Source organism: Carex rostrata, chromosome 9 (genome assembly GCF_964058835.1).
Source record: "Carex rostrata chromosome 9, lpCarRost1.2, whole genome shotgun sequence".
Classification (NCBI taxonomy): Eukaryota; Viridiplantae; Streptophyta; class Magnoliopsida; order Poales; family Cyperaceae; genus Carex; species Carex rostrata.
The window spans coordinates 9,939,739-9,959,081 of record NC_135926.1 but is presented as its reverse complement, the minus strand read 5'-3'; the positions used below and the strand labels follow the sequence as shown (position 1 = coordinate 9,959,081).

General features: G+C 33.6%; 2 protein-coding genes and 1 long non-coding RNA gene across 3 annotated transcripts; 2 read left to right on the top strand and 1 right to left on the bottom strand.

Annotated features, from left to right (window-relative positions):
- Window positions 1-1,966: 1,966 nt before the first annotated feature.
- Window positions 1,967-7,272, top strand: LOC144559185 (uncharacterized protein At4g14342-like). The gene is made up of 4 exons (XM_078308166.1): window positions 1,967-2,133; window positions 2,848-2,933; window positions 3,495-3,618; window positions 6,933-7,272. The coding sequence occupies exons 1-4, from the start codon at window positions 2,128-2,130 to the stop codon at window positions 6,978-6,980; spliced, it is 264 nt and encodes an 87-aa protein (XP_078164292.1). The 5' UTR covers window positions 1,967-2,127; the 3' UTR covers window positions 6,981-7,272.
- Window positions 5,230-6,915, top strand: LOC144559186 (uncharacterized). The gene is made up of 3 exons (XR_013513100.1): window positions 5,230-5,356; window positions 5,670-5,804; window positions 5,910-6,915. It is a non-coding gene; the product is annotated as an uncharacterized LOC144559186 (long non-coding RNA).
- A 5,530-nt stretch (window positions 7,273-12,802) lies between the features above and the next one.
- Window positions 12,803-17,545, bottom strand: LOC144559374 (protein DROOPING LEAF-like). Its single transcript, XM_078308388.1, has 7 exons — window positions 17,354-17,545; window positions 16,790-16,921; window positions 15,619-15,721; window positions 15,467-15,515; window positions 13,659-13,734; window positions 13,465-13,548; window positions 12,803-13,013 (listed from the first exon to the last, which is right to left on the bottom strand). Exons 1-7 carry the CDS (start codon window positions 17,423-17,425, stop codon window positions 12,945-12,947), a joined length of 585 nt encoding a protein of 194 aa, XP_078164514.1. The 5' UTR covers window positions 17,426-17,545; the 3' UTR covers window positions 12,803-12,944.
- Window positions 17,546-19,343: the final 1,798 nt, after the last annotated feature.

Below are 19,343 nucleotides of genomic sequence, written 5' to 3'. Positions count from 1 at the left end.
TTTTTTATCTGCCATCTTGTAAGTAGACATTTCTGCTTAGGGTTCGAATTTTTTTCCTCCACTTCAGCAATTGGAAGAACGAGTAGAAAAGCTACGTTAGGTTTCAAATTTGGTCGTTGCTCCTCCGTTTTGGCTCTTTGGTGGTTTTTGTTGTTGTTGTTGATGTTTTTTTGTTCTTGTTCTTCTTCTTTTTGTTAATGTTGCTGTTGTTGGTAGTATATTTCTACCTCTCTTTTGTTATCTACTTTTCCTTCTTGATCTTTTCTTTTTCTAAACAGACTATGGATTTTAATATTTGGGCACCGTGATATTCTCACTATATACTCAGGTGACTATCTCTCATGACAGTTCCTCTGACCATCGTCTTATACAACAACAAAGTAGGCACTTTTCGCGAGAGAAAAAACGCAATGATGACGGTACTCTCTCGCAAAAAGTACCGTCACAAATAGAAAAAACACGTTTTTGACGATATTCTGTCGCGAAAAGTCACTTTTTATCCTCGCGAAAAGTCTTTGATTCTAATTCAACTTTTATTCAAAACTTCTTAGTTGCCAGCATCGTCTTAATTAATTAGATGCTATTTGTCACCAACTTCAGCTTTTATTCAAAACTTCACAGTTGCCAGCATCGTCATGCTAGTGTGAACAGTTTTGAATAGAGATTCAATCAATGCGAACACTTTATAGTTTCCAGCAATATCATTCAAGTATGAAACAAACTCTAACAATGTGATGCTGGCTTCGGATCTGGATGCCACGTACTCATCAAACATGGTTAGCTAATCTACCCTCATCTATAAGCGAGGTCTCATCAGTCTATGCAAGTTTCAAGTCTTTCACTACTAATTTTCAGTACATCTATATTAACCCGAAAGAAAACCACGTGACCTACCAATCAGCTAATATGGACATGATAAAAAATAATAATTAGCTCATATGTTACTAATTTATATTTTTATTTTACTTCTTTTGCATATACGAACCTACACTTTATACTATAATATTAAAATAGAACTCTAGAGATAGTTTCGTAAAAAAATAATAATAATAAAACTTATTACGGGAATAATGATAAACTTTTTATTGAGTGACCAAATTTTTTTAGTAAAGATTAGATGTCAAGCCATTAAACTATTTAATATCCTTATTGGCCGAAATTTATAATTGGTTTAGTAGTATAATAATTTTTGTTGTTGATTTCAGGACGACTGAAAAGAGAGGTGCATGTGTTAAAGTTTTTTCTTAGAAAAAAAATGAGAGATGCATGAATAAGCACGCTACCCCTTTTTTTTGTGATTGCTGCTCTTAAATAAGAAAATCACTTAAAAATGTTCTATTCACGTTATAAGCACGTAATTTTATTCATATATCATGTCCATAAAAATGAGATAATTTGATAAACGTTAATTTCACTTCTTTAAAACTTTTTTTCTTCTTTCAGAAACTTTAATTTCAGCTATACGGAATTAACGCTTCTTAATTAATGCAAGATGAAACCCTATCCTTGTTACTTTGGAAAATCAAAATTTTAAATTGCCTTTCGGCCCAGATATTCATTCCAAAGATTATTCGCGGAGCTCATTCCGTGTCAGACCCGGACCATTCTTTTTTAACTTTGCACGAATCATAAAGCCCATTAATACTGCCCCCTCGCTGGTCCGAATCCCAAAGCATCTGAGAGTAATCTCAAACCGTAAAATGAGGTAAATCTTCTACGATACCTGGGAATATGGAGCTATATGGACTCGGACCAGTCGGTATATACCGAAGTCCGGATTCTCCAAGGTAATGCACTGTTTGAATTTTAGTTAGAACCGTCCGATCAGAATTTGGACCAATCTTTAAGTATGAGATACTTTTAAAAGCATACAATGAACGGATGGGATTCAAAAAGAAAAACAATTGATTGAGGTACCTTAGGTGAAATGATTGAGGTACCTTAATGAAAGAACTGAGCCCATTTGCCAACGACAATAGCCCATCGTACATCGTCTATTTGTGGATCGAGCGTGCGCGAAAGCTCGACAACTGATCTTTACAATTTTAGTTATTCGGTTTCTTCCTTGGTGCTTGTTAAGTAAAAACCTAATCGGAGTCGAAGGAAGAATTCAATTGATTCTGAAAGATGCAGGTTTGTATTTTCTTGGTTTTGTCAGGATCGTTACGGAGATTAATAACATGGCAATAAGGTTTATTCGCTCTACTGAAAGATTACCGCCAAATTTCTTTACCATTTTCTTTGGTTATTTTTTTTATCTTCTATAGTCCAATATTATTGGAATCGATCCAGGTTTCTTTTGAATTTTCCCAAAATCTCGATTTATTTGTTGCATGATTTTTTTTTGTTTTGCCCAAACTGTTTCTACGTCGCCTCTGACAAATTCTTGATTAATTTTTGCAAGTTTTGTACTAAACCCCACATATTGATTAATTTGTAATTGTTCCTGATCACCCAATTGACAAAATTTTGGTTAATCCGCATACGATTTACATGATAGAAATTATCTTTATTATTCTGTATTTCCCTATTGAATTTTATTATGATCAATTGGTATGGTTCATTTGTATTTCCAATTTCCTAGTTTTATACAGCATATGGTCTATGACTCAATTGAATTTTATATAAGTCTGTAAAGATTAAATCTTGGACAACAAGACCTTCAAATTGTGGTACTGGCAAAATTGCCAAATAGACCAGGTCAAGTACCATTCATTGTGCCTTTTATAACTAAGCATCGACTCAAATTTCTTTATTTTTGTCTAATGTGACTGTTTAGTGCAGAACCAGTCATTTTGCCTGTATAGTCTATTATCTGATTATACTTCACTTTTGAAAACTGCTTAGGCCAGTGACAGGCTTAACATAAACTCCCAGCTTGAGCATCTCCAAGCGAGGTATGTCGGGACTGGTCATGCTGACCAGGGTCGATTGTGAGACTTCTTTCTTCATTGACTTTTAAACTTTTGAATTTACTTGAGGGTTTTTTTATTGTGCAAATTGACCCAATATTCTATTATACCTACCTACAGAACAAACATATCTAATGTTTGTAGCAACAAAGATAGTTCAAGATAATTGTAACAAAATCTCAGTAATTACATTACTGTTATGATAAACTGTAAATATTTCATAAATTTGACTACTTTGGCCCATTATATCTAGTGCTATAAGCCCTTCAAGTGCAATAAAATGAAGCAATTTTAATGGGTTTTATTTTCATGTGGACTAATAATGGAGAGACTAAATTTGGCTAAATAAACAGGTTGGAACAACTAACTGATTTTTCTGTGCTTGATTAACGCGGCTTTCCAAATGTTATTAGAAGACAAAGGGAAAAAGAATAATAATCAAGTCATGGTGTGTGATTGCAAAATGTGACATGCTCTCGGCCTCCCTGTTCTTTGGCAAAACAGTAAATATTGAGTCATTTACTAATTTGCACAACACCTTTATTTTAACAAATCTAAATGAAAATACTTTCTTTAATGCAGTAAATTGGCGGCTGACATCAGTCGGGATTTGTATGCATCGTACATGGGTCGTCATTATATGCTGGCTTATATAGGTATTTCTGAGAATGAATCCATTGGAAGAGAACGGTACAACTTCATGCAGGTGTGCTAATCTCAACTATTTTTTTTTTGTTCTTCTCTTTGGGATAGCACGTAGTATTCATTTAATCTATGAATTATACAAGCTCTTTATTTTTCTTTTTTCTAAATCCTGGAAACTTTAGATATTTGAAAGTACATGCCAGCTAAAAAGCGTCTGCTAGCTAGAAGTTGTGCAAAAATCTGTACCTATTGGTATTGGTAACTGATAATATTTGGCTCAATTTTCCAACCCACTCCATGCTCAAGTATACAAGTTTTTAAATTGAATGCTTGTGTCACCCCTAGTGTACCTGTGAAGTGAAGAAATTAAGAGCAGAAGTATACTAGCTTGCATCTTCCACATTTCTAATTTAAATTGTAACTTAGCTCAGTTGCTGACCACAATGTCAGTAAAGAAAATAGACCACATTGAATGCTTGACAATTCATTTAAGAATAGCATCAGTAGATGGAGAGTCATCCCTGGTGGGTCCACATTTTGTTTCCGAAAGCAGATTCATAGCTGATCAAGAGTCATCCCTGAGACCACAAGTCAGTTATCGGGCAACAAGAACTGTTAAATGCTATCCGCGATAGTGGTCTGCTATACCACTATTGTGGTAAATAACTTCAATATCCTATTATTTGGTGTAGTGTTGTGTTTAATGCTTGAAAACACTGGCATCTCAATAGCTCTACTATAGCCCGCGACATGTATCACTCAACCTACTATACTTAATTGTTATTTGCATAAAAACGTAGGGGTTATTTATTGTATCTTTCATGTATTCTCTGAGCCAGTACAAAAGTAGTCTTGACAAGATGACAGAATGAGTTATTACCATATCAGCTCCACTCCTTGACCCTTTTTTTTGGTCTCAAGTTAACAATGGTATAAGTGTATTGATTTTTCTTTGAGAAGTAGGGGCAAAAATAGTGAAAATTTGGGTTTTAGTTGTATAACTTTGTACCTGCTGCGTCCTTCATAAACATTGATGTTTACCTGAAGACTCCATAAGATTATGGTTAATGGACGATACTTTGTCGGGATCTGATTTTTAATCCAACAGCATGTGTGTTTGACACTTCTTATTGATGATCTACAACAGAAGCTGACCAGGATAAGCCATTACTATATGCCTGACGACTCTGACACTGGCACCTCTGGTGGTGATGACTCTGACACTGACACCACTAGAATTGTGTCTGACAATGAGCCATACCGTGACAATATAAGTGACACCGCAAACACTGTGTCTAACACTCCTCCTATATCTCAATCAGTCCAATCCAGTCCATGCCAGATAGGTTATTTAGCCCTTTTGCTTTCTATGTTATCTAAAATCATATTTAGTCCATCAAAAGTTCCTGGAAATTGTAGACTTTCTCATTTCTATTTTGCATGTTGCAGTTTATTCAATTAAAGCATTAGCTGGCTTGAGCTTTGTTCAGATCCTGAGCATTTCAGATAACACTGCAACATTTCCAATCCTCTTAAATTAATCATCCAAAAAACATGGACACAATTGTCAGTTATCTTCATAGCTATTTGTTTATTTAACTTTTGGTGTATGTTATGGACAAGATTAAGTCTAGTGAAATTCTGCAAAATCGAGTGGTCCACAAAAATTCTCGTGAACATTTGAGTTGGTTTACAAGATGAAACCCTTTTCTCACTAATTTTGAGTGATAATGAAGAAACACTGTGCTGACTGGAGTTGTGAACTACAGCTGAAGAAGTGCTGGCTGACCCGGAAGAGTGTAGTGATCCAAACAGTGTATTTGACACCTCCGTCTCTCAATCAGTTCCGTCCAGTCCTTCTGGAATGGGTTATTTTCCCCTTTTGCTTTCTATATTGGCATTGTTCATTCTCTCCATATAAGTTGAGGATCACATTTTAGCCACCCACAGTTAAGCTATAAGTCACCTACATAAATGAAAAAAATTAAACTATGTCCCAGCATCATACCTGTTTTTAACAATACTTACCTATCATGAATGACGATTTTTATCCTGATACACTAGTGAGGAAGGTCAGAACTCTGCAAGAATTGTATGAAACCACACAAGTAGTTGCTGATCCAAACAGTGTGTCTGAAACCGGGCCATACCATGACAATATGCCTGACACCTCTTACACTGAAGTCCCCAAAACTACGTCTGACACCCCCGTCTCTCAATCAGTCCCGTCCAGTCCATGTGGGATAGGTTATTTTCTCCTCTTGCTTCCTTTATTATGTTAATGCATCTGAAATGATATGTAGTCCATCAAAATAATTTCTGGACTTCTTATTTCCGTCTTGCATATTGCAGTTTATTTAATTAAAGCATTTGCTGGCTTGTACTTTTGCTTCTGACCCTTAGCATCTCACATAACATTGCAACATTTCTGATCATCTTAATTACTATCCTGCCGTTGTTGACATAACTGTCAGTTATGTTCATAACCATTGTTTATTTGACTTGTGCTCCATAATTGACATAATTATTTCTTAGTGAAATCCTGCAAAATTGAGTTGTCCTCAAAAATTAGAGTTGGTTTGTAAGGTGAAACCCTTTTGCTCTCTAATTTGGAGTGATAAAGTGAAGGAAGAGTGCTGGTTGGAGTTGTGAGCTGCAGCTGAATTGTCCCTATAAGCGCAGCTCATATTCCAGGGTTTGACTATGCAAAGGTGTTTGGACTGTACAAGGATGAGGGTTCTGGGTCTGGATAAGATGGTTTCATTGTAGCCAAACTTTGTGGTCAGGGTTTAGGTTTAAGCAAGAGGGGGTGTCAATATTGGAACCAAACTTTGGTCAGTGAACTTGGGTCAGGAGTTCTTCAAAATTCAATCAATATTCTTTTTGTCTTTTAGTCTAAGGGGCAGGTGCATCAATTTATCCCATGTTTGTGTTTTAGGCTAGACACATATCGGGCCATTGCAATTAGCACACTCGTGCCTCAGGATTTAACTAAAGAAGTGAGAGCACGTCCAGCTGAGGCCATTGCATTTATATTTGAAGTTTGTGGCCTTACTAGCCATGTGAATAAGATGTCTTTGTTATAGGTTTTTATACAAGCTTCTCTAACGTCACTAATTTGCCAATCAATAGTTCGCGCAACTTAGTTCTCTTGATTATAATATTATGAAGTTGTATGAATTACAACCATTGAACTAACATACTTATTTTAACCGGTTCTAGAAAACATAGTTGACTAAGAGTAGGGAAATAAAAAGTGACAAAATGGATTGAATATTTTGTCCTTGAATTATTTCTTGTAGTTCCTGTTGTGAAGGGTCATTTATAATACTCAGCTGCTAATGTGTTTTTGTTTTTCTTTTCCCTTTTTTGAAGAAAATGCTTCTCCCTTGCAGACCCCCTCCGGAGAAAGATGAAGATTGAAGTTTTCTTCTAATAATCCTTCTGCATTCCTTTAGCGGAAGTTGTTATGGGATGTGCATGCAGGATCAATTAGTAACAGTGAATGTGTGTTAGAAATGTGTCTTATTGCTTGTCATATTTTTTTTTTCTTCTTTGAGTAAAATTCTGTTGCGTTTACTCGGCTTTCTTTTCCCGTATTTTAACTGAGAGTGAGTGTGATTATATAGCAGGACATTTTTAATCACCTTTCTCAAGCTTAACAGTGGTATACTTTTTCTAATATACGAGGAGTTTTAATCCTATTTAGCTTTAATTGTTTTATTCTTTGATGAAATCATTTTTTTTTCTGTTCGAAAGTTAGTGGCAAAGGCTGCATTAGAATGGTTCACTTTCTGTATCTATTTCAAGGACCCATTATAGTACTGCTGGCCCAACTTGGCCCAACTTAGGTCTGCCTCTGGCTTTTATTCAACAGCCTAAAATGGATCACCTCTTGTTTCTCGTATTTCAAGGATCATTGCAGTGCTGGCCTAATTTTATAAGTTCGTTGCCTCTTGCGTTTCATGTAACAGTCCAGCACCCTCGAGTTGTGGAACCCGTATCCTCTCAGGTATTGCACCATTATTGCAGAGGATTACTTAATTTACGGTTTGAGATTAAATCTCAACCGGCTTGAGATTCGGGTCACTGTAGGGGGCCCCATTTTTGGGCTTTGAGATTCGTGCCAAGTTAAAAAGTACGGTTCAGATCTAGTAATTGTAAAAGATTCCCTTATCAGGTATTGGAGAGGATGTGAATTCCGAGTTGTGTGTTGTTATAATTTATTGGTAGTGTTTGGTACAGTATCATTTCTAACAGCCCAGCACCTCTTGTTTCTCGTGTTTGGTACAGTAATGTTAATATGCGTATGTGCCTTGTGGTTATCCACTGGAGAGTTTTGAAGTTTGGCTAGTCTCCAGCTAGAGGTGTCAATCTGTACAATACGGATAGGGTGAAAGTATTTTCATACTCATATTTATTAAGAATGAACCTTATCTATATTCTATTCTTACCTATTAAGATTGATCTTCTCATACATATGAAAATTATTGGGTAACGAAACAGTAGCGAATAAATAACAAATAATACTAATATAATAATTAAGATAATTTAAAAAGCAAGAGAATTTCTATAACAAAACATTTTTTATAAAGCAAGAGAATTTGAAAACACGAATCTCTTCGGACAAATTTAATTATTTAACTAAATAACAAAACATCTAAATAAACTTTGTATGTTTAACATTTTGTATAGTAAAAAAACATACACTAAAAAACAAAAGTACATCACCAGTTATTGCTCAAACATTATCACGTGAAATATCACGCAAATAAATTTTACCATAACTAATTATTACTCAAAAATTATCATATAATTTTATTTTATATAATTACCTTTAAGGTAACGGATACGAAATAACATTTATTTGTACCCTTACCCGTTTAGCTAACTAAAAAAAAAATACTCATAATAAGCTAACAATAAAAAAACTTTACTTATGTCAGCCTTATCGAATACGATACGTGTAAGATAAACGGTTAAAAGAGTACCATTGACACTCCTACTGCATCCATTGTCAATATTTACACGGTGATCTTTGTTTCCGTGTTTAAGATTTTTCATGGTTCTCTACCTTCGCAGCGAAAAACTATGCTCGTTTCTGTGTTTGAGAAGTTTTGCAATAACATATGAAAAAATGATACTCGGCTAGTCTGGCTTTCTGCAATGGATGTAACTGGAATTATTTTTTGAAGGTTGTTACTGTAAAATTACATTAGCACCTTAAAGTTATCTGCGGGTTAGCTTAGCTTGTCTTTTGTGGATGCAACTCTACTGATCACCAGATGGAAGCTAATAGGGTTTAATGTTTTGTGAAATGGAGTTTCATGAAATCAGTGATAAAGAGAACAAACTTAAAAATAAGAGAGAAAGAAGAAGCAAATGATATTTTTACTATTATTTCAAAAAACTTGAAAACAAATGTTGTAAAACTTGAATAACATAATATATAAATCATTAGATAAGATTCCTGTTATTTTTTTTTCTGTACATAATATTCGTTTAAAAAAATTGTTATCAATAGATAGGAATTATTAACTTCAAAAAAATCAACGCTAAAGTATTCACAATTTCACATTAATGTCTTTATGCTAGCCCTCAATGTCAATCAAAATAAAATTGAACATGTCATACTTATTATTTTGTATGGGGACATAGCTAGAGATGTTATATAGATCATATCTAAGGATTTTGCTGTGATAATTATATATGAATTTTTTTAGGGATCAAATCTTAATTAAACTTGAGGCATAATACTGAAGGTACCATGGAAGCAGCAGGGTTTAATGATTTGAGCCCTCCCTCTAGATATGATGTGATGACAGAAATATGTACCACTAATAAAAATTATAATCTAATTTTATATACGATTTGGATTACAAGCTATATAATCCTATCAAGTAGTACAAATGGGGCGTTGATCCGTAGGGAATTAGTGTTTCGATCTTGAACGATCAAATCTTAACATTTTGAAAGGCTAGATGGAATTTGGAATTTTAGAGTTATTGTTTGATCTTCAAATTTAGCGAAAATTTAAAGTAAAGTAATTAGAAATAAGATGATGGAGTGAATTTCTAGGGGTTTTGGCTTACAAATGCTGCTCAATATCCAATTTAATATGCTCGGTATTTGGTTTTCAGATATAGTTTGAAGGCTTCTAATTCAATTTAACAACTATCTGCTCTCGCGGTATAATTGTCTTATCTAACAAGTGGTCTAGCTAAGGCTTGTCTTAGTAGATACAAGGGGTGCTATGATTAGTCCAAAGATTTTCTAGACTTCATTGTTACGTTCTTTTCCTATACTTTCTGATTTTATTGGGTGTCCTCATGGTGATGTAAGAGTTTGCAATATTCGTCTACAAACCTCGAGAGTCTCATGTCTACTTTTATTGTTTCAACTAATGGTATCTCCTGCTACAGTTTCCACCACTAATATATGATCTTTATTCTCCGTATTATAACTCGGTTGATCTAATAATTTCAATCATACAGGTGTGGCCATCACCATCACAGACTAGATCTAACACAAAATTTAAGTAAAGATGAACATAATACACAAAAACAATCAAAGCGAATAAAAACAATCAAAGCGAACAAAAACAATTTCAAATATCAAATAAACTTATATTAAAACTTCATGAGCAACAAGGTTTGTTGTCAAACACTAAGAATCATAATTTAACCTTAAAAAAGCATGATTCCAACAAAGAGAGATCAGAAAGATACAACCATTATAGAAGATACCCTTCTAATACTCTCAAATTAAAGCACGCCCAAATCTATTCTAACTCTCTAACTTAGTGTATTTTCGAAGTAGATATAAAGTTGTTTTGTCTCTTTTTTCTTGTGGTCTTTTATAGGCTTCAAGGGACGTTCAGAGATGATTGGAGTCCAAGTAATCTGATTTGAAGACAACTGTCACAGAACTGGCAAAGGGCCGGCGCCTCTGATACGGACTGTATCAAAGGTGATACAGACCATATTCGGCGCAGATTGTTCGAATTGGTCATTTCAAGCATACTACTCCTGGATACTGACCATATCGGACACTGGATATCTGATATGGTCCGTAACAACGATATTTAAAGTGAGATACATATATAGTCATTTGGTGTAAAAACGTCGTCAATCCTGTTTCCTACAATAATACATAAAAAGCACAACAATAACCATTTTCTTACATAAAATAAATATAAAAGTGAGATATTTAAGTAGAACTTAAGCCAAAACCCAATGAAAATATCGATACGATTGAGTGTTGTCATGATGTTGTAAACATATTCTTTGATGGACAATATGCCGTTCTATTTTATGTTTGAAGAAACACACAAGATAACTTCTGATATCTTTTCCTATTCTGGTATTTAGGCAGATAAATGAAATCAGGAGTCCATATGAGTTTAAGTTCACGAATAAAATTTGTGAATCTAACCTAAAAAACCTTTGGATGTATCTAAAATAACAAATTAAACTATTGATCTTGATATATTTGTTTGGACTTGTATAGCTACTATATATATATGTATATATGTATATATGTAATATTTTGTACTTCAGTTTTAAAGCCATCATAAATCTACCTTATCTTGTAATTAAATTATATATACTAAAATACTGAAGGCATATTTCAGTTTAAGAAAATGCATGCCACATTTGAGATCTGTTTTTTTTTTTTTAATACAATACCAGTAGAACACTCGACTCTCTACGAACCGATAGCTTACAAAATATCCATTATCCTCTATATCAGCAATCAACGACGATTGCTGCTATGGGCCCACTCTACGATATGTAAACTTTTGTATACGATAGATGTTTGTTTATTTTATTCTTTTTCTTTTGAAGAAACACAGTCATGTTTATTGATGACTTATCTAATTGTTATAACTTATAATTAATGTGTTTAAATGTATTTCACCTTATGTTTTATGGGGTTGGGCTACTGACTGCTCATTTACGAAACAGTGTTATATAATTATGGCCTGATCTCCATGATGTCAGAATGTGCCAGGATAAAATGGTGGCTAGCTAGACCCCTCTGCCTGCCGGTTATGCCGACGGAGTCTGCTTCGAAAATGGTGATTCGGAGTCCTCGTCACATGTGATTTCCTTATACTGTTGGAATTGTGGCTGCTTCTTTGCATGCTGTGGTTCAGAAGAACCTGCCAAACATTTGGTGCCATGTCCTTGGATTATAGAGATACCTCATGTACTACTTGATATAATTGCTGGAGCCGGCAGCAATCCATTGGCCTTTTACTTGTTGTATCTTCTGGCTCCACTGTACTTGGCGAAAGAGGTATTAGTGCGTGTTTTCCAAGAATTGAGTAGCTCAACCATGAGGCTGGTGATATCTGCTGCACTAGATATAAGAGATCATCTGGAGTGATCTATCAATAGATCCAGGGGGGTAAAAGTAACAAGATAGTTCAGATTTTTCTCAGTTCTGTTTCTGTGATACAAAAATGAGTATGCATGTGAAATAGGAGTCTTGAAGCTTGGTTCCTTAGTTTGTCATAGAGAACTCAAGACAGTACTGGGGTAATTTACATACTTTTCGATCAGGTATTCAGGTGCATTTTAATTGGATAGCAAGGACTGGACTGGTATGAACTGGTATTTCGCAGTGATATAGGGTTAGGCACCATTTTCCGTAACGTCTTGTTATATTTATTTTTCAACTGTTTTAAAGTAAGAGCCTAATTACATGTCTCATGGAAAAAGACAAAAAGAATATGGACAAAGGGTGTATTTGTATCTGATCAAATGTGCGAGTTAAGCATCATTAGTTAGGTCGGTTATTCTCTTTTTATTGAAAATCTTGACAGTGGTTGTGAAGGTTTGATGACGATTATTCTCATTAAAAAGAAGTAGAGAGGAACCCAAGGAACTATTAATTAGTGCACTAGATTATCTGGCCAATTTGATTCAATTTCTTCAAGGAACAATTCATTCTTAATATGTACGTGGTTAATCTTTTGGGAGTATAATGCATGTTCTCTTATGTACTGTTTACGAGTTTATGCATGAGAATTACTTGATGACGCCTAAAATGTTATTTTGTGCAAGCTAGTAATGTGCCATTGCAATCTCTCTTCTTATTTATTATTATTTTTTTATAGTTTTAATTTGTACCGTGAAGGTTTTCCTCCTATTGATTATGTGCAAATATAAATGTAACCATATCAGTCCGAAATGAACATAGTCAGTTCTTATGGTGCATGAACATAAATGATAATAGATAAACTAATAGGAAATATTAAATACCACTATATATAGTGAGTAGGTTCTCATAACTAGAGGACATGCAAATGTTCCATTTCTGAGGGGATACAATATATAACCTAATAAACAGAGTCAGGTTTTAGTCGATCGATCAGAGAACCTAATTCTTGTGCTCAAATTGCTTGAAAACATCAACAAAGCTTTCAGTTTTCTGGCCATTGCCTCTTTCCTGTATAACCAATGTCAAGATAATAGTTAAGAATCTATATTTTCATCATCAACTTATTGCCTAACAATCTGTTAGCAACTTGTGCTTTTGAATAACAGTTTACAATGATTGACACAGGGTCATTTGCAAATATAATTTCATCCAATTAATGAATAGAATCAAGTATTGCCTTTCTGAGGGATTGACACAGAACTGGTATGGTACTGAGTAGTTTTCATAGGTTCTTCTTTCAGCAATGAATTATATACTCAGGACTTGATCAAACCGAAATTCATTAACTGATCTAAAAAATGAAAATTTCATTGAACTTAAAGTGTAAAAAGATATGTTGTGCAATGCCACAATACAAATCCACATCAATAACTAAAATTCAATAGAAGATAATGTTGTGCACTATAACTACCAAACCATTACTTCATTGGAGATTAAAAATGAAAAATTTCATACTTACAATAGGAAGGGAAATTGGTCTTTCGGCAACATTGAGATCAGAAGATGAAACAGTTGGCGAGCTACGGGGGTCATTCTTAGCCCACTGTGTAAACAAATTCAACAAACATGGTTAAATTGATCATGAAATTGACAGAGGAAACGTAAAATATCCATAGTATATTCATGGTATGAGAAAGTTGTATAGCATCATACATTCTTGGCAGCCATGCTAAAAGCCTCTCTATGAGGGATGTCTGGTTTTGCTGCTTTGATCCGCTGTATTTCGTCCCTATTTATTTTTTCCAGAGAAAAATAAAAATGGCATATATAGTCATTGCTTATTTCCAAATATATATAGCACATTATAGAAAATCAAAAGAAGATTGAAACCTGGATTTCATACATGCATAAGCCAATGACCCCTGCCCTTGTATAAGTAAATAATTTTCGATATTTTCAATGTCCATTGGCACAAAATAATGGAAGTGGGACTCACCTTCTGCCAATTCAACTTTTTTTTTTTTTTTGAAAAGTAGTGGTGATACCACCGATTTCATATTGAAACCAAAAGTGCACCTGTAAAGGTATCCAAAATGGAAACCTAAGACAAACACTGATTACAGCTGTTCATACTTCATACAGTATATCATGAGCAAAATAAGAGAATTCCTACTCAACCAACATCTGCCAATTCAACTTAATAGCTATAATTTATTTTCATGCACCATCTCTCTCTCTCTCACTCAAAGAAACTTATTGGAATGCTAATAATATCAGCCATATGAAATTCCTTCAAAGAGTAGAAGGCAACATGAATTAGCAGACATCACTTTTTACTTCATAAGTTGAAATCTAGAATCGTTTTTACTGCCTTCGAAAAAGAAAATATTAATCCGTAGCATATAATATATGGACCAATGTAAATGGCTATTTTTGTTTTCAGAAGAATATGGAGATATGGCCTGCTATATGAAATTCTTTCTTTTGCATTTTAAATCCCAAAGAAAATGAAAAGATTAATGAAACTTTCATTCTAAGAATGAGAAAAGAACCATCATTACCAAAAGTTTAATATATTTATGCAAGGAACATAATAGTGTGTGTTGCATAGAATGTGTAAAGAATTGTGAAAGGTGGAAAAATTAAGGATGATGCCTTAGGGAAGATGAAATAAAATATATAAATTAATGATCTCTGTTGTATATACTAATTGTGGCTATAAATTGTTTTTGATAGAAACATTATGCTAGTATATTATCAAACAATATCAAAGGAGTATTACTGATGTGCAAGCATATCAGATAATTCCAAGGTCCATACTTGTTCTAGTCACTTCGTGGGTCTAAACACTAAGCATTTTTTTTTAAAAATGTTGACATCTTTTGTAAAGTATCAACTGGCAATATTTAGAAAAATTAATGTGTTCTTACCAATCGAAATAGTTATAGTACACAAGTTCACCAAAACAAGAGCTATCTATCAACAAGTGAATGGCATGGAAATTGGCCATAAGACAATTCTATGAAGGCACTATGCTAGATTGCTAGAGATAGCGCTAGCAGAACTATTGCATGCACTTTTATAGTCGTTATACAAGATCCAAAGCCATTTCAATGCTAAATTGATCCTATTAGGAATGCCTGCTGAGATATAAAAATTTCATATTTTTCTTCTTACTAATAAAGTATAATACAAAAAGTTCAGATTATTATGACCCCAACAAATAGTTTGCCGAATTAAGGTGGACTTTTGCCTTGAGATACTGAATTTGAAATAGGGAAACTTATTAAATTGTATGGGACTGCACCAGTTTTCAGTTTGGAAATATCCTACAGCAGTAGACCCCATATTTGCTATAATTATTTGGTTAAGAATTCAAATCCATTATAATCGAATCTAAGAAAAACAAACTAATTTATTCATTTTCTGCATTATTTCATTTGTAATACTCGCAGAAGTACCTTTCTGAGATACAATTAATCAACTGCATGTGTATATTAGTTTAAAACTAACTAATTTACCTCATGAAGCGATTGTAAGCAGACGGAAGCCTATGTTTCTTTTCTGGAGCTGCAATTAATCATAACAAACATAAATACATAAAATAATTTTAGTGGTTCCAGAAGAATTGGAAATTAACATAAAGAATGAATAAACAAAGGAGTATATTTACGCTTCACAACAAATGGTGTTTTGGGACTAGCTTGTTCATAAGATGCAGATGAGATTACAGGTGGCAGTGGTTGGTTCCTCCTGTAGTCGGTGAAGCAGGAACCCTATTTATATAAATGGGAAAATAATTACGCATTTCAGCAGGTAGCATTAAAAAAATAACAGAGAAAATGTTTGACCATATATTCATATATGTGAAGAACAACAACAAAAAAAAAAAATCAATAAAATGTGCTACAGAAAATGGTTCATGATGCCGGTGAATGGTTCTCTTTCTCTTTCGTTTTGAAAAGTAAAATTATTTCAATCAAAGGCAAGATTTTCAGATTAAAGCTGCATGCAAATTAAAGGTTCATGTACACTTGCACAGAGTTCACTTCTTTTCATTTGAGTTCTTATTAAGAGACAGCATATCAAATCAATTATAAAAAACTTTCTTTCTCAAAAAAATAAATATACAAACTATTATTATTGATGTCTTTAAAAGTATCATGTATGTTAATTCAAAGAGGGTTACATAAGAAATATTAATAATAGTTTGAAACTCCTACGGTGAACTTGAATGCAAGTTTCCAACTCCAGATAGGGTATTCCAAATGTTTCAATATATAATATATATGCCCTTAATAGAAGAGTGACCACAATAATGAAATTTACATAAATAAAGGAACTTAAAATTTTCAAAAATGTTACATATTTGAAGAAATATTAGAGAAGTACCAAAAAGAAACGATATTTAATAAATTATCTTTCATTTCTTAGAAAGAAAAAAAAAAGAAAAAAAAGATAAAAGCTCAGGACTAGCTAGCAAACTGCACTAGCTATATCTTAGCAGAAGAAATTATGATAAAGCTGGAGAAGTTCAACCTTAGATCCTTACTTTAAAAGATTAAATGATACCCACTTTCTGTTTTTAAAGAAGTTGAATGAACATTCAATTTAGGTCAAACGAAGATAACCTTTTTGCAAGGTACTTGTGACAAAACATCTTTTGAGTAACTCAGTACAAACAAAACATCTTTATCAAAGTGATCCAATAAAGTCACAAGAAAAACAACATAAACAAATATATATTAATAGACAGTGGAGGCCCCTTTTTTACTGTATAATGCTTATATGAATATACTCATCACCTAGGCAATGATACAAATAAAGATTCTGCAGTAAACAACCTGAGAACTCATCTGATACTCGGGAGACAAAATGGATTGAAACATGGGAGCTATTGGGCTGCAAAATGAAATATTGTTGCAATGCCCGCAGTTGACTTGAACCACTTCCATCAGCTTCCAAGGCACTTCCACCTATACCAACAAAAGAACAAATAATTCAATTATAGATCTTCATATCAAGAAAAATAAGAACAAGAAAAGAAAGAAATATGTGTCTTCTCCTTTCTAAGTTAATTTCAACGTAGCCAATATTCCTTTCTACTGCATAACACATCAGATACAGTGAAAAGGAAAGACATTTGGAGGAAACCAAACCCTGGTGTTTCTGGCTTTTTAAGTTTTTGGTATATTGAAAGGACAAACAAAATTGGAAGGGTAATTAAATTCAAGGTCAAAACTTTTCAATTAATGCTCACAGAAAACGAATACTAGTTATCATCAACAGTAAAGAGACAAGACGAAGTACACGCGCGGGGTGTACATGAAACCTGAAAGAGAGCTGATAAATCATGAATCAGGGTAGATCACAAGTCTTTTCAAGTTGGTAAAAGATGGAGATTATACCATAAGGGAGACTTTGCAAAAGGGGCACATCACGTAGGCGCACCATTGCTCGTTATGTGCAAGAAAGTCCATTATTTTAAAACACACCAGTGAACAGAAGAACAAATGGATAGCAGAGAGAGAGAGAGAGAGAGAGATATGAAGATGGAGAAGGGAAAGAGAAGTTTGGCTAATGTGGAGAAAGAGGTGTGGGGGCACTAAGAGAGTAGACAGAGAGGAGACATATACAAAGGGATGACTGTATAATTTCTATTAGGTCAATAATGCTTTGTTGGGGAGTGGGACCCACAAAAAGGGTTCGTACGCACGAGCCCATCTCCAGCTCCAGAGCTAGCTGAGCTGCTTCTCTGCTCAACACTAGAAAAAGTATGCAGCCTACCCTTTCTCAGCTAGGTTTATTTTCTCGCGATGCAATAAACATCTCTTTATCAGAACTTCACAGATTTCACTGCCTTTGCCTGGATATCTATTTCTTTTCGAACTTTGATGCGGGTATGCAAATTTAGGATGGTGCTTCTCAAACCCGATCCAACGGATTGTTGTTTTGGGTCCCAATCATAGCATCCTAATTAATCCGTCAATATTTAATTAATATGAACAGTTCCTCGTAATTTTAATGCTTCAGATCGATGGGCACCTTGTCTTTTTTTTTTTATCGTCAATATTTAATTAATATGAACCGTCCGTTCGACTTCAATTTTACGGGTTTCCTATTTCACTTCCATAAGTTTCTTAAAATTGTACTTTTCTTATTATTTTTTGGGAAAATTGCTAACTAAGCTGATAAAACATTAACTCCCCCCTATTAACACCACAATAATTTCTTGATTTTTTGTTGTAGAAAAAGAATGATTCCAATATATCTGACATTACTATTTACCAAGGTTTTAAATAGCGATTATAGCGATATAGTGGGGAGACAAAAAAAAAAAACTATTGAAAATAGCGTAGCTATAGCAGAAGCTATCATATATAGCGTTTTTTTTTTCTTTTCAAAATTTATATTCTATATGAGGAGGGTTCAAATGCCTCCACCATGTCTCTATTTTTTAAAACTTTAATAACTCAAAAATTAAAACTTAAAAGTCAAAATAAAACTGTTAGATGTGATCTGTGTTATTTTCTCTATGTGCTCATAAAAAATTATCACATTTCAATTTTTTTTTATGTTAATCAATAAGTTCAAAAATCAACGTTTAGAAATCATCCACATTAACATTTTTTTACAAGCTCTTGATGACAATTAAAATAAAATTGAAATGTCATAATTTTTTACATGTGCATAAATAAAATGATGTAGATTATATCCAATAGTTTTATTTTGACTTTTAAGTTTTAAATTTTGAGTTATTAAAGTTTTAAAAAATGGAGGCATGGTGGAGGCACAAAAAATGGAGGCATTTGAACCCTCCTCATTCTATATTTCTACTAATTATCAAATGATCAATATTAGAGAAGAGGGCTGGGCTCGTATTCCAAAAAAGGAGATCCCAGGACCCGACTAGAGCGAAACCTTTGTGTGGATGGCGAGTGGTAGGACTAACCACTCGGCTTCTTGGGGTAACAACTAAATGACAACTAATTTAAGTCTAATTTTTTTCAATCATGCAAATAAGATGAAAACAAGGATCTACAAGGTAACATTATTTAATAGTTCATACTTCATAGTATTACATATTATAATGACGAAGAGCAATTAGTTTTACAAATGAAATGAAGTCAGTATACTTATTTGAACATTTTATATATTATAATAATCAAAATTAGCTTTCAAAAAATGAACGGTAATAATTTTACAAGTGAATACTAGACGAAGAGCAAGCAAATGAAAGAATTAATATTTGAATATTTTTCAATATTGATTAAGAAACTAAATCACAAATAGGAATAGAAACACATAGTTTGATTTAGCATACTTATCATAGCAGACCGTGTAGTATCAGAAATAAGAACAAAAGCACAGAAGTCCATGAAAATCACCAAAAAAAAA